Below are 15,428 nucleotides of genomic sequence, written 5' to 3'. Positions count from 1 at the left end.
TGATCACGGAGTCGATCCCGAAGTGGCCAACGGATGGTTGAGCAAAGCCTTCAGTAAGGTGAAGAAATTTGCTGGAAAAGTCGCAAAGGTTGCAGGTACTGTTGCAGAAATCACGGGTTAAATGGTGTCACTCTTTACGAAAGGTTCTTTTGACAACGAATGAAATAAATGATTTTGAATGAATTATATTCAATTTACATTACTGGAATACACTAATGAGAAAAGCACTAAACGCATATTATGTAGATATGTTGCCCATCTTGATGAATCTAGCTCCGATGTTATCCTCATAAAGTGTGTCTTCAGTAGTCCAACGATACACTAATATATCATCGAATCTATGACGACGACCTTTCGCCCTTCCGACGTGTTGTCTTTCGACATTTATCCCTAAGCCTTAAGCATCAGCGCCATTTAGAAGCTCATTGAAATGCTACTTCCACCATTCGATCACCTCTCGTCAATATGCTTCAATCTTTTCCGGAATACGTTGATAGAACTTGCAAACTTATTTTTGCTAGCGGCATAGTTATTCTATCTTTTCGTACGTCATTTCTTCCATATGACATTTTTTTTTTTTCAGAAAAAAAGGTTTAGTTTTTTTTATAATTTATCTATATTTATCAATTTATATGAATTACTAAAAGAAATTATTTCAAAAATTCTAGTTAAGATTAACAAAATTTTAAAAATGTTGAGGTGAAAATATTTCATTCACACTTACACTCAATTACAAAAAGTATACTAAACTAAATCTGCCGTTATACGCATAATTGTCCCATGTTACTTTTTGTGCATTTTGACTTTTTGTCATCAAACAGTTTATTTTTATGTATAGTTTCAGAAAACATTTACCAAAAATTAACTTTGTTCGGAAACTCAATGAAAAGCAAGCCAAGTCAATTTGTCCCATTGATGAATTTCCACGCATAACTGTCCCACTACTGAATTTCTACGCATAACAGTCACACTACACAATACGCTGCGCTGATCTCGAAGAAAATGTTCAGTAGGCAGTTTTTATTTAGCTGGAGTTTGGGAAAATCGTTTTGAATATCTTCTTACGTTGGCTCCACATCCAATGTGGAACACAACCTGTTTGTATTATCGGGATGCATTCATCATTCATGCGAGCCCAACGTCAAATTTTATAGAAATTTTCAATATCAAAATATTATTTCCCATCCATTTTTCAATGAATTTCAGTTGAACTTTCAGGGTCAATCACCAAATTCTTCTAGTTTTTGGAACCGCGATCATCGATTAGAAATTTACCGTAATTTTAAATTCATCGCAGGGAATACTGAAGTAATTCGACTTAAAGAATCAGTAACCGCTTTGATTTGGGCTTGCGACAAATCAACTTCATGATTTAGCAAACCAAGTCTAAATAAAAATGGTTCGACTGATTTTATATGACTTTGCCACATGTTGGGTTCCGAATACCGGTTCACTGGTGGAAGCGGCCATTATATTATTATTATATTATTATATTATTATTATACTAAATTGTCGGTCCTGAAAACTAGCTGGCAACATCAAACTTCATAAGTTCCAAAATCAAGGCTAAAAAAGGGTAATTCAAACGTTCTTGGATGACTTGATAACATGCCAGGATGTTTTGGATACCGTGTACCCAGAGAAAGTGGCCATTATATTGGCGGTTCTGCGACTTATCTTGCGACATATTAAAATTCATGAATTTGCAAACCAAGTCAAAAGAAAAATAGATATAGGAATTCATTACATATTATAAACTCTCTAACTTACTCATCCACTCTTTTTTTACTAACTCATACATTTTCTCATTATCACACAAACAAAAAACTTTGCTTTCCATCCCAAACTATAACATCTTATTTCTTCAATTTCCCACACGTGGCTCCGTTTGGCACATGTTACTTGAGCCTTCATTAGGTGCCATAACATAGTCTAGAGCAGCGCTTCCTAAACTTTTTCAACTTTTGCCCCCTTGAGGCCAATATTAATCTGGAATCGCCCCCTGATATGTGATTCAAATATTTTAATAAGGACAAAAAATGTCCTTGACGCGCATATCCAAAGAATCATAATACAATAACTATTATGTACATTTAAAAATATTTTCTTAAATATCGGTAGCCTGGACTGTAAATTAAAATATCGCTTTTAAAAATATCTTGCGAACATTACAGGCTACTGATTTAGTCTGCAAAAGTTTGGTCCAGTTTCAACTTAACATCTGTTGGGGGCGAAGTTCTCCAAAACTGAACCAAAACCTTTTATTTTTACATGAATATGTCATATTTGGGTGAACTGCAATGATTCTGTTCGCAATTTTCCGTTTTTGAAAGATCTCACCCCGTGAATTGTGATTAATCTGCTATTTCTTAAATTACTGGAACAATTTTCAGAAATTGTGAGTAATAAATGCCTGACGTTTCTAACGCTTTTCTTTATCCAATCCAAAAACCCTGAAAATTATATGAAAATCCAGAATGTTTTTCAACTCAATTATCCGTTCAATTTATCAAAAGGGTGTTTTTCACACCAAGAAAAACTCGAATTTTTCGGACGTTCTGGAGGTATAAATCCAACGCATTTCTGAAATTTCTTCAGTTTTTTTTTTTTTTGGCTTTGGCATCGCTGGAACGCGATTTTTGTAGGCTAAATTTTCCAAAATTTGTTTATAAAATGATTAAAAAACATCACAAATGATACTGTAGATTTTTTTGAAAAAGGCATTCAGCAGAAATTTTAACTTCCAAATCTTCTAATGATTAACTTTCAAATCTTATTCAAAAAGCTCAATGAATAACTCAAATATGTTGTGTTTGACAATCATGTAATGTTGTCTAAAATAATTTCAAAATGACCATGATTAGAGATATAACAATCTAAGGTAAAATAGTCCTAGAAATATTTGAGTTTGGAATTTATTAGCCTTCAGATGTGTGTCCTCCAAAGGTTATGAGTAATTATTTTCAAATGCTCCCATGTTAGCTTTTTCGCCCCCTTTCTGGATTTTTCGCCCTCCAAATTCTGTTTTACAAATTTTCGCCCCCTTGAGTCTGAAAATCGCCCCCAGGGGGGCGAATTCGCCCACTTTGGGAAACACTGGTCTAGAGAATATACATCCTCTATATTCGGTACAATATATACATAAAAACGGTCATCTACAGCAGTATGCGTAGCACATAATTGATCACTACTATTATGACTATTGGGACTGTTATGCGTAGAAATTCACCAAAAACCCCGTATTTCTAAGCATAACAGTCCCACTATGAATTTCATAGCTATATTTACATTTTTCCCATAACACAAACTCTTGACTCTAATGAACACACTATTTTTTATACTATTGTAAAGATTTTAATATAATTTACCACACACCTGGTCAATATGAGGCCTTAATGTGTTAAAATCTTTAAACGCGTTTTTCTCGATTGCATATTTTGGAACATGGGACAATTATGCGTATAACGGCAGTACACATACACTAAATTTCAATCCGGTCGCATCACTCGCTTATAGTGAATCCTAGACCGTTTCCTTTCCCATCATCCAACTCCTTGACATCTATGAGGGCGTCGGTGAGTCGCTGGCCTCTCTTCAAGTAGGTGTCATATCATCATTTTCCTTTCCTTTCCTCGTACCTAACGAAGAAGATGGGCATGGCCGCCAATGGAAATTATCATGTCTTTGCATCTCTGACTTTCGATTGGATAACTTTTCGACCCAAAATAGTTTTCCATGAGCAATTGGAATAAGTGTTGTAAAGTTTCTAACATGACAGTTTTCAGTATGCAATCAACGAAATACTCCGTTACCACGCAACGCAACGCATCAAAATTTTAAAAATAATGTTTTCTTTATTTGAATTTTTGATATTTTATTCACAATTTCTTAAGCGATAATTTTATTTTGGTCCCGAAATGTACAGAGATGAGTCATACATCATCCAAAATTGAAACAAGAAAAAGTTAATTTTGAGCTAAAGATATTCAACGTGGGAGAAAAAAGTTAGGTGTGCTGGAATGATGTAAGAAAGGGCATGTTTAGTGTCGTTTTTTATATAACCATATTTCTTGCACACTTGTTTTGGGTTCGTGCATATGGGTGTTTATGTAAGGTCATAGTTTTATTTCAGACAATCAAAAAGAGCAGTGATTTGACACAGTTTTCAGAACGTTTTAAGTAGTTACAATGTAAATACATACGGAGGTAGGAATCAAAGGTATAGGCATGTGCGATTGAAAAATAGCTCACTATAGGTAAACTACTGGTTGGACATCAATGGCAGATCGTATTTAACTGTTCCAGTTTGGTATGATTGTATAGACCGGCAGCTCACTTAGAACTGAATTCCAAGATTATATAGTAGTTTTATCACTATAGTGGTTGCGTTGTTGTGTTCTGCGCAACATTGGTAGAAAAACCTCAATATTGCTTCACATAAAACGAGATCATTAAAACTAAAAGTATCTGCAGTGTTTCGAAGTCGAGTCCACATTAAGTCGAAGTCGAGTCTAGTACACGACACTGAAGATGGCTAAACCTTTTTTTCTGAAAGAAAATGTCATATGGAAGAAATGACGTACGAAAAGATAGAATAACTATGCCGCAAGCAAAAAATAAGTTTGCAAGTTCTATCAACGTATTCCGGTAAAGATTGAAGCATATTGACGAGAGGTGATCGAATGGTGGAAGTAGCATTTCAATGAGCATCTAAATGGCCCTGAAGCTTAAGGCTTAGGGATAAATGTCGAAAGACAACACGCTGCAAGGGCGAAAGGTCGAACGGAACAAGGCGGAAAGAGCCGAAAATTGTTCTTTCTTTTTAAAAAAAAGTAATTCGACATTATGTTCATTCTTTTTTTTTTTCGTCGTCATAGATTCGATTAGTGCGTCGTTGGACTACTCAAGACACACTTCATGAGGATAACATCGGAGCTAGATTCATCAAGATGGGCAACCTATCTACATAATATGCGTTTAGTGCTTTTCTCATTAGTGTATTCCAGTAATATAAATTGAATATAATTCATTCAAAATCATTTATTTCATTCGTTGTCAAAAGTACCTTTCGTAAAGAGTGACACCATTTAACCCGTGATTTCTGCAACAGTACCTGCAACCTTTGCGACTTTTCCAGCAAATTTCTTCACCTTACTGAAGGCTTTGCTCAACCATCCGTTGGCCACTTCGGGATCGACTCCGTGATCAACCAGAACGCCGTGCATGTCCTGGACCATTTCCTCGGTTAGCTGATCTTCGGGCTTGGGTAAGGCAACGGCGACGGCCACCAGCATGGCAAGGACGATGACGAACTTCATCTTGGTTGGTTGGTTGGTTGGTTGATTGTAGCAGCTGAGAACTGAATGTAGATCGACTGCAAAACAGTGACAATTTATACCCGTCCCGATTTGTTTGAACAGATGCAGATGTTTTGAAACGAAACTTTCATGATGATAGTGAAAGTTTTTGCTACTCAGCTCAAAATTCACAATTTACAGCTGAGATATTGGTTTGCCAAGATATCTTGAAAAACATCTGAAGTTCAAAGAAACTGCTTCTCAAAACAGTAGTAATTAAGATTTTTACAATTGGGAAGTTATGGCTAAAGGACTAAAAATTCTCCACCGGATTCATATTGCCTAATGTTTGATATTGCACAATATGTGCTGCTTTTGGCACAACATTGTATTATAATATGACACACTTCCAGAAAAGGTTAGCTTGCTTCACTAAACTTATCTTAAACTGTTTTGCTCTACTCTTACTCAATTCTGCATGAGCTTTTCATAATGGAGCAAAATTACTGCTGAAATATGTGCTTTGGATTGCAGAATCTCAATCTACAGTTGAGAAAGCAAAAGGGTGAATGTAAATTTGTGATTTTGAGAAGAGACATCTTAGTACATTTCAAAAACAATTGCAAACATAGAAAGCTAGATATCGTAATTATGCAAAGTGATGACCATTCAACAAGATCAAGTCAAGATTTTGAAGGCAGAGCAAATTTTTTGGAGCGAAAATAGTTGTATTTCAATTCAAATATTCGTTAGTGAATATTTTGTCAATTATTTTTCCATTTAACCTTTTTTCTAAAGAAATTGTATATAATTTCTAATTTATCACCATTTACAAAATGGATACTCAACTTTTTTGTTGTATATCAGATATCACTTGCTTTCTAAAGTTTAGATAATTATTCTTTTGGATGAACATTGCTTAGTTTCATTATGCCTATCCATTTTAAAAATAAAAGCATAGACGTGGTTAAACAGATATAGTCATTTGTCGTGGAAAAAAAAATTGGTCCAAGTGCGGGAAATATTGATTTCTAGTTAATCACATCCGAATTTGGGCTCAGGATAAAGGGCGGCCAAATTAGAAAATTCAGTGTGCATGTTGCAAACTGGTCAAGATAAGTCAAGAGCTCCACAAACTGAACAATTCCTTACATTTGGCAACATATTGGGCCTCGTGGCCGTGGTCGTGGCCTCGTGGTTAGCGTTATCATGCATGAGCCACACCGATCTAATGAGTGTGAGTACAATTTCCACCGCAGTCTGGAAAACTTTTCGCCTTTTTGGATTTCGACTGTGCCACTGGGCGTTGCATGCTAGTTGATTCCATCAAAGGGCAAATCGTCCACTGGAAGCATTAACGCGTAGTTGTTTAAAAAATTTTAACACCCAGTAATCCAGTGGAGAATACTACCTCCATAATTTCTCAAAAATAAAAATCTAAATGGCTATCATTATGAGGACGGTTTTTAAAACTTAAATACTTTTAATGTATTTTTGCAAAAAAAAAAGCTCTCAGCTGTCAGTTAGAGAAGTATTATTTCAGCTAGACTGCGTAGCAAACACTTTCACCTTCATCATGATAAACACGCTTCAAAAGATTATTTACAGAAAAATTCATATGCGTAATCATTTCAAAACATCTGCATTTGTTCAAACAAATCTGGACGGGTATAAATTGTCATTGTTTTGCAATTGAGCTACATTCAGTTCTCAGCTGCTACAATCAACCAACCAATCAACTAACCAACCAAGATGAAGTTCGTCATCGTCCTTGCAATGCTGGTGGCCGTCGCCGTTGCCTTGCCCAAGCCCGAAGATCAGCTGACCGAGGAAATGGTCCAGGAAATGCACGGCGTGCTGGTTGATCACGGAGTCGATCCCGAAGTGGCCAACGGATGGTTGAGCAAAGCCTTCAGTAAGGTGACGAAGTTTGCTGGGAAAGTCGCAAAGGTTGCAGGCACAGTTGCTCAGATCACGGGTTGAAAGATCTCAACTGTGATACGATACATAGTTTTGATAACTAATGAAATACATAATTTTGATTGAAATGCATTTAATTTATATCACTAAAGAATTTCAATGAGAAATCCACTTTGAAATTATGCGAATCTTTTGTGTTTAGTGTAGCTGGGGTATTAAGGAATATTTATAGGTTTCGCCTATGTAGCAGCTTGAAAATAATAATAAATTTGTGAACAAAAATTCATGTTTCTCAAAAACTAAGCGTGCAACGCAAGTTCTAGAAATTTTTAAATCGGCGAGTATGAAGTGCTTAAAACAATTACTTGTCTGGAGTTCAAATTCCACTTCGATAGTCTAATTTAAGACACGGTAATTTTCTCAACTATCCTCATCATGCAGTTTTATGTACCGAATGATATAAACAAAACATTGTACATATTTATATTGAAAACAAAATATAATAGCTTACAAAGCCCACTCATCTAAAATATTGTATCCCCGTTTTCTAACATTGAAATCACAAAGTAAAGACGTTCTGGGTAAATCATCGATGCCAAAGTTCAGCGGGTCTTCGGGCTCAACTGCATCAAGCGTTACCAGCGAGGGGAACATCTTCAATAGATTCCGAAGCTGGAAAGCTGTCAACTGTGAAAAATATTGTAACTAGATCATGTTTTCAATTTTAATAAAATGAATTCTAACCTCATAAATATCAAGTGATATTTTCTCCACGCCAGGAACGACAATTGACCGATTCCAAGCAGATAGTCCATAGTAAGCCAAACGAAGCTCTTTAAGCTTTGGAAACAAATTGAACTGGTTGAAGACATGTGAAGGAAAGTAGCTTGTCTGTAAAAAAAACGAATGTCACCTTAGTTCAACTGAAATTCATGTTTCTCAATACTCACGTTATCGAACAGAATCAATTTGGTCAGCTGTGGTAGCTTTAATTGAAGAACCGCCTTCAATACCGTCAAATGATACGTTTCGTTACAGCTGTCGTCGTACTGAGCAAACTGCAGTGATTGTAGTCCTGGCGCAAACTGCCTGAGATTGTGGAAGAAATCGAATGGATTCTCGAATTCGACTCCATCCAGGGTTAGACTTTTCAGTTTTGGCAGCAGTAAATCTTCACCTGAAGGCTTAATCTCAAAATGAGCCACCCGAATCGCGAGCTTTTTAAGATTTTCGAATTGCTGCAAAATATTCAACAACGTCCATCCTTCTTCAATTTCATAAACTAGCAGTGATTTCAACGTGGGACAAGTATTGGCAATCAACTGGATTACGCTACATGAGATTTGTAGTTCAAGTCCCAGGACGGTCAAAGCTCTACACTGCGAAAAGAAAACAACCACATCGTTCAACTTGAGATCACTGGGCTCCATTAGATCGCTGCAGAGCCTATGGAGATGAAGTTTTTCCAAGGAGTAAGGTTCAATTTCCCAAAGTTGTCTGAAAATTCCTTTGGTTTCAGTTTTCAGGCGCATGCTTCTGATCTGAGCGCCAATCAGATGGAGAGCGGTCCAGAGGTGTCTTCCAGTGGTACATAAGTTTACTACTTTCACATTGGGAGCCAATCTGGCTACGTCAAACTGAGTATTATCCATCAGACAACTGGGGATGGTAAGTTTTTCCAAGTGTGGGTAGCTCTGCATTTCGACCCTCGGAACCAGAGATCGCTCATCATACTGATTCACAATACAATCTTCCACAACTAACTCCTTCAACAGTGGTACCAGCTCTAGTAAATGCAGCAACAGTTTCAAATTGAATGGACCTTCCATTATGTCCCACACAAATCGCAACCGTACGATCGTACAGCTAAACTTACACATAACACTGCGGATTCCCTCCAATTCACGGGTTCCGAAGCCATCACAATCCATGCGCAAACAAACGAAACGATACTTTCGTTGGCTGTTTTCCAACGGCGACACATCGGCAGCCTTTGAGCTGGCAAGAATTAGCTCTGTTGATTCCAAACAAGGTCTAGAAAATGCTAACCGAGCCCAATCACGGCACACCAGTGAGGCATTCTTGCGATCCTTCAGAGGGAGATGACGAAATACTACTTCTAAAATCTGGAAAATAAATCATTATGTTTTTAATGATTCGAGAAAGTGCAGAATACTACAAACTTCTTCCGGAAAATTGTTTATATTCATCGTGTTGACAACTGGGAAATGACTGGTTTCGTAGAAGCCGGAGTGCGTATGCTGCGCAGCTATCGTACGTCTGATTCGAGAATTACGCCTGCGCTGTGGCCACTGGCCATACGCGCCGTTCTAATTTAAAACTGATGACCACTTGAGACGCCGAGCATCTAGTAGGGTCGATGTACTAATAGCCGCATAGCTAAGAACAAATATTCGTATAAAACCGAAAAATAACGCTAGCGTCATTATTTTTTATAAGTATATTCAGCAGTATTATATTATTAGTAGTAGTAGTATATTATTAGTAGTGGTAGTATTCAGAAAGTACTAACTGAAAGCTTTTTATCTTGGTTTTGTGGTAAAAATATGAAAACTAAGAAATCTGTTCCTATAGTAGCACTAGCATCACAGCGTTGACAAAATACTAATTAAAACCGTATTTTTACAAAGCTTTTATATTTTTCCTTCAAAGTGGTCGGCGTTATGTCAGAGTGGACCAAGTCACATTTTTCATATTTTGAGAAAAATGGGTTTGAAGTTTAACGCTTTGTAATTTTTGAACTCGTTTGAAGCTAGGTTCAATATTTCTACACCTCTTTGTATTACTTCCAAACAATATAATGTGAAGTGATAATCAAGAAAAATCGTAATTCAAACCGCTGATAGAACGATTTTTTGATGGAATATGTGTACTTGGTCCACTCTGACTGAACTAAAGACCACCGTTCGGTGAGCTGGTTCACTCTGACTGAACAATTTCTAGGAAAATAACAATCATTCAATGCTTGCATGGTCAAACTGGGTACATATCTCTAAGAAAAGCAGATTATCAAGACCCTTCGACACCAGTATTGTAAATTCTTCTATATCCCATTGGTCAATACCAAGATCAGTGGCATTACGATAGCTTGAAAATTAAGGTTTTGCAGGGTCAGGGCATTGACGACCAGAAATATTCAAATATGTGTTCAGTCAGAGTGGACCAAGTGAAAATCTTGAGTACCGACCAAAATATACTGGTCCAATAAGCATGTTCTAGCACACTCCATACATACACCACAGAACTACCATAAGCTTCTATCGGACTCTGGAATTGACTCAAAAAATGCAATAATCAATCAGTTTATTGCTTTTCAACACTTGGTCCGCTCTGTCTGAACAGAAATTGTTGCAATTTCTGACCACCCATCCAAATATGGTAAATACAGGGGATAGGCAAAATGATTAAGATAGGCAAAATTTTGCCCAAATTCAAATGCTTATAACTTTATGAAAAATGGATGAAATTGGATGCATCTAGAAGCAGTCGACGGCAAATTTGGTCTAGTTTTAGGAACTTCCTTGGCCATGCATATTGGCCACTGGACACCGGAGATGTTCCGGATTTTCTGAGGTCATGTCCAAATGTCATTTTTTCTGTCGCTTGTATTTTTGTGCGGTGTAAAGTTAGATAGATGTTTGCAATTTTCCTAGAAACTTGAACTAATAGGAAGTTGAATGCCACCGGACGCATTAAGATTGGTTGGAAATCTTCAGAAATATGACCATTTCCGTAAAACTGGTTCCGGAAAGCATGGTCAGTCATGTTTGTATTTCCAATCATGTAAATATTATCCGGAGCTATATCCAAGTGGACATCAACCTTAAAAATGATGTTTCCTGCAGCGTATTCAGAACCATTAGATGCACAGACCACTCTATAGAAGGTTCCAGGTGCCCTGGGGGAAGCGGTCAATTAGGAACATATCTGGAACCATATCAATATGGGCATCAAACTTCATGATTTTCAAAGATTATGCTTTCCGAAGCATTTCCAGCACCACCGGCTGCCATGACCACTTTATAGTAGATTCCAGGTGCCCCGGGGATGTGGCCAATTCAAAACATGTCCGAAAACACATCAATATGGGTAAAAACATCAAGATTTTTGAAGGTGATGCTAATAGAAGTATTTACAGCGCAACTTATTTATATGACCACTGTATAGTAGGTTCCATGGGCCCTGGGGGATGAGGTCATGTTTCGAGTTGGCCACATCTCTAGGAGCCCCTGGAATATACTATAGAGTGATTATTATATCTTGTGGTTCTGAAAATGCTCGCCATTTTCCAAGTCACATGGATCTTACTGTTTATGGTAGAATGTGATTCTAAACAGATGAACGGACATGTTCCGAATTGGCCACATCCCCCGGGGCACCTGGAACCTACTATAAAGTGGTTATTTCAGCCGGTGATGCTGGAAATGCTTCGGAAAGCATAACCTTTGAAAATAATGAAGTTTGATGCCCATATTGATATGGTTCCGGATATGTTCCTAATTGACCACTTCCCCCAGGGCACCTGGAACGTTCTATAGAGTGGTCTGTGCATCTAATGGTTCTGAATACGCTGCAGGAAACATCATTTTTAAGGTTGGTGTCCGCTTGGATATAGCTCCGGATAATATTTACATGATTGGAAATACAAACATGACTGACCATGCTTTCCGGAACCAGTTTTACGGAAATGGTCATATTTCTGAAGATTTCCAACCAATCTTAATGCGTCCGGTGGCATTCAACTTCCTATTAGTTCTAGTTTCTAGGAAAATTGCAAACATCTATCTAACTTTACACCACACAAAATTACAAGCGACAGAAAAAATGACATTTGGACATGACCTCAGAAAATCCGGAACATCTCCGGTGTCCAGTGGCCAATATGCATGGCCAAGGAAGTTCCTAAAACTGGACCAAATTTGCCGTCGACTGCTTCCAGATGCATCCAATTTCATCCATTTTTCATAAAGTTATAAGCATTTGAATTTGGGCAAAATTTTGCCTATCTCAATCATTTTGCCTATCCCCTGTAGTCAAAAATCAAAATCAAATGCATCGAATTAAGTAATATTCATAAATTTCTATTGATGCATAAGTAAAAGAATCATCGATGTCGAAAAATCTGACAAATCTCTTGAAATGTTTTTCATTTCCTAGCATTCCTCAGCGCGTTGATCATTTTAGCTGTTATGGTAATAAGCACTTGGTCCACTCTGACTGCACACTTTATCGATTTTTATTGATCATCCAAAGTAAATTTGCCACATATCTCTCGCAGTTTACAGCATACATCAAATCTGGTCAAAGTGAAACGGAGGTAAGGTAATTTCGCATCTAATGAGAGAATAATCCAATTTTCCCAAATTTTGTACTTGGTCCCCTCTGACTTAACGCCGACCAAGTGTGGATCAAAAGCTTTCGTTTGATGTAAAAAAGTTCTTAATTCATTAATTATTTCGTATAATAAAAAATAGTTTCTCTCTGTAGTGCTACTATAGGAACAATAAGTTTACTATAGGCGCAAGGGAGCTCAAATTTTAAGCAAAACTATTTTTTCTATCATTTTTGAACAAAATCAAGCTGTGTATCAATGGTACTTAGATAAATATCTCCTGACCTTCATGTCATAAAATATTTTGAAATGATTAACAGCAAAACAGCCGTAAAAAGCCACTAGTGCGACTATAGAGGACTGTTCACTAAGGGAACACTGACCCTAGTCGTAACTAGTAGAACAAATGATCGAGTGCGCATCGTACTCTCTTGCTATGCGTACGCATATGTATTCCATCTACTGGTGGAAATTTTGAAACTAATTAAAGCACTAAAAGAGTACTTCCCAGTTTTACTAACATAGTACTTTTCAGTGGTGCTTTTTATACCTCTTGATCCTTATTTGAACCCCTAATCCTTCTTGGATACCGTCGTGGGAAAAATCCTCTGAAAAGGTCACTTCTTTTATCGTTTATTCAGTGAACATGGTTGCAACCACGAACTAGGACGAATCTCTTAATTCATAACTTCTTTCCAAAAGCAGTGGAATTTAAAACTGTCACTTAGCGTGACAAGAAAGGCGTTTCTCCAGGATGTGCTCTTTCATCCAAGCGTGAAATAGAAAATGTAGAAAGTTGCATCGAAATCAGCAATCAGTTAGACAAGAGGATATTGGCAGGGCATATTGAACTTCATCAGGAGAGTTTTGCCGGATCCATAAACATCATGAACTGTTGCTCAAATATTTTGAAAATAATAGGCTCTAATTGTTCACTTTTTAGAACAAAATGAACGTTTGTTGAAAACATAGGTTTAAATCACTATGAAGAAATTTTGAATGATGTTTCGGATCTATGACAAAAGGTCGAAAGACAAAACGTCGAAAGGACAGAAGGTCGAAAGACAAAAGGTCGAAAGGACAAAAGGTCGAAGAACAAAAAAGAAGGGACAAAAGGTCGAAAATCTTTTTTCAAAGACGGAAAAAATTCCCACCAAGCAAATCATTTTCGACCTTTTGTCTTTCGACCTTTTGTCCTTTCGACGTTTTGTCTTTCGACCTTTTGTCCATAAACCTTTAGCTTCATATGGGATAATAGCCCTGCAAACGTATAAAAAAAATCTCAATCATAATGAACTCAACAGAGATTTATTTCTTCAGCAACATCCTTTATTATGGTTTAAAGAAGAATTTACACTATGGGATGATAAATTTCTAGTTCCATTACAGCACTAATGTGAATTGATCATTTTTCAATATTTCTCCATAGTCAGTTGGGATGGAGAAGGAGTATTAGGATGTAATGATTGTTGCTTCCACAGACCGTGGCATGCATAATGTCGAACTATTGAAAGTTCATTTTTTGTAATGATGCAGAAATAAAGTTATATACATATTAAAATCAGTGTTGTTCAGACTCATTTCCCCGAAAATAACATTTTCCGAACTACGAAGCCACGAACTACTACAACCATGCTCTATCCTCCTAAGATAGAAAAGCAGATGGTTAAGCTTGAGTACTGCACACAAAATCGATCAATTTTGATCCCAGAGAGCCACAATTCAAGTTTCGGTGAAATGAAATGAGTGAGTGAGTGAGTGCGAATCATTTCACCGAAACTTGAATTGCGGCCCACCGAGATCGAACCTGTCGGATCCCATGTGCAACACTCAAGCCCAACCACCTCCCCCTCCATCTCAGGAATACAACGCACAGTTATAACAGTTCATGGCTTCACAATTCGAATTTCGGGGAAATGAGTCTGGTCAACACTGGTATCAACAAGCCAATACGTCGATTGGTAGTGTCGGTTCTGTGGCTAATGCAATAAATTAGTGAAAAGGGCACTACCGCAACTATTGTAACACCCACAACTAAGGGAACACTTACCCTAAAACATCAACTTTTTTCGTAATTTGAAACCAAATTTTTTGAAACTTAGGGTGTATTTGTTGGAACACAGCTTGGTAAATTTACTTCCATAGCTGCCAATTTGCCTGTTCAATTCACTGGACAGCAACTACTTCAAACTCACTTGCTGAAATTGATTCGTAATAAGTCTAAACTTTTTGTCATCGGAGACTTTAATGTCAAACTTCGCTCGTGGAACAATTCAGGATTTTATTACTTCTAAGGTGTTCAGATTACATTCTGATAATATAATATAATATATAATATAATGATAATATAATATAATCATACAATTCGTAGTTGCTACTCCGTGATTCGCCGGATTAATCAAAATTGCACAGGGAACCAACAGAAGTGGCTTGGGAGTAGCATACATCATCAATGTACAATTTCGAGGACTCCAAACTTGGTAATGTCAATAACGGCACCGGCCACGTCTCACAGTGGTTCCATTTGTTCTACGAAGCGGTCAGAACCCATTTTACTTCATATCCGATGACAAATACTATTGAGCAATTCTCGCTGAAACCAGGCCGCCATCGACACCCATCGTTAGAATTCCAATTTTATGTCACTGATCGCTAGTTTTCGATAAAATCCAAGATGGCCGCCAGATTTTTTTCACTCAAAATAATACTCTAATTTTTCACTCTGATCGAATGAAACATCAACGATTGAAAACTTGTTTCTTTGTTGTTCAAAAAATAATGTTTTCATTGATTGCACTCGCCATATACGTCAAAATCGTAGAACATGATTTAGAAAATCGTTCATTTTATAGGGTAAA

At 37.1% G+C, this 15,428-nt stretch overlaps 1 protein-coding gene across 1 annotated transcript; it reads right to left on the bottom strand.

The window, feature by feature from the left end:
- Positions 1–7,674: 7,674 nt before the first annotated feature.
- Positions 7,675–9,526, bottom strand: LOC110676678. Its single transcript, XM_021845498.1, has 4 exons — positions 9,401–9,526; positions 8,168–9,343; positions 7,962–8,108; positions 7,675–7,904 (listed from the first exon to the last, which is right to left on the bottom strand). The coding sequence occupies exons 1-4, from the start codon at positions 9,425–9,427 to the stop codon at positions 7,725–7,727; spliced, it is 1,530 nt and encodes a 509-aa protein (XP_021701190.1). The 5' UTR covers positions 9,428–9,526; the 3' UTR covers positions 7,675–7,724.
- Positions 9,527–15,428: the final 5,902 nt, after the last annotated feature.

This window comes from Aedes aegypti, chromosome 2 (genome assembly GCF_002204515.2).
Source record: "Aedes aegypti strain LVP_AGWG chromosome 2, AaegL5.0 Primary Assembly, whole genome shotgun sequence".
Taxonomy (NCBI): Eukaryota; Metazoa; Arthropoda; class Insecta; order Diptera; family Culicidae; genus Aedes; species Aedes aegypti.
The sequence above is the reverse complement of the archived record's forward strand: the minus strand, read 5'-3'. Positions and strand labels throughout refer to the sequence as shown.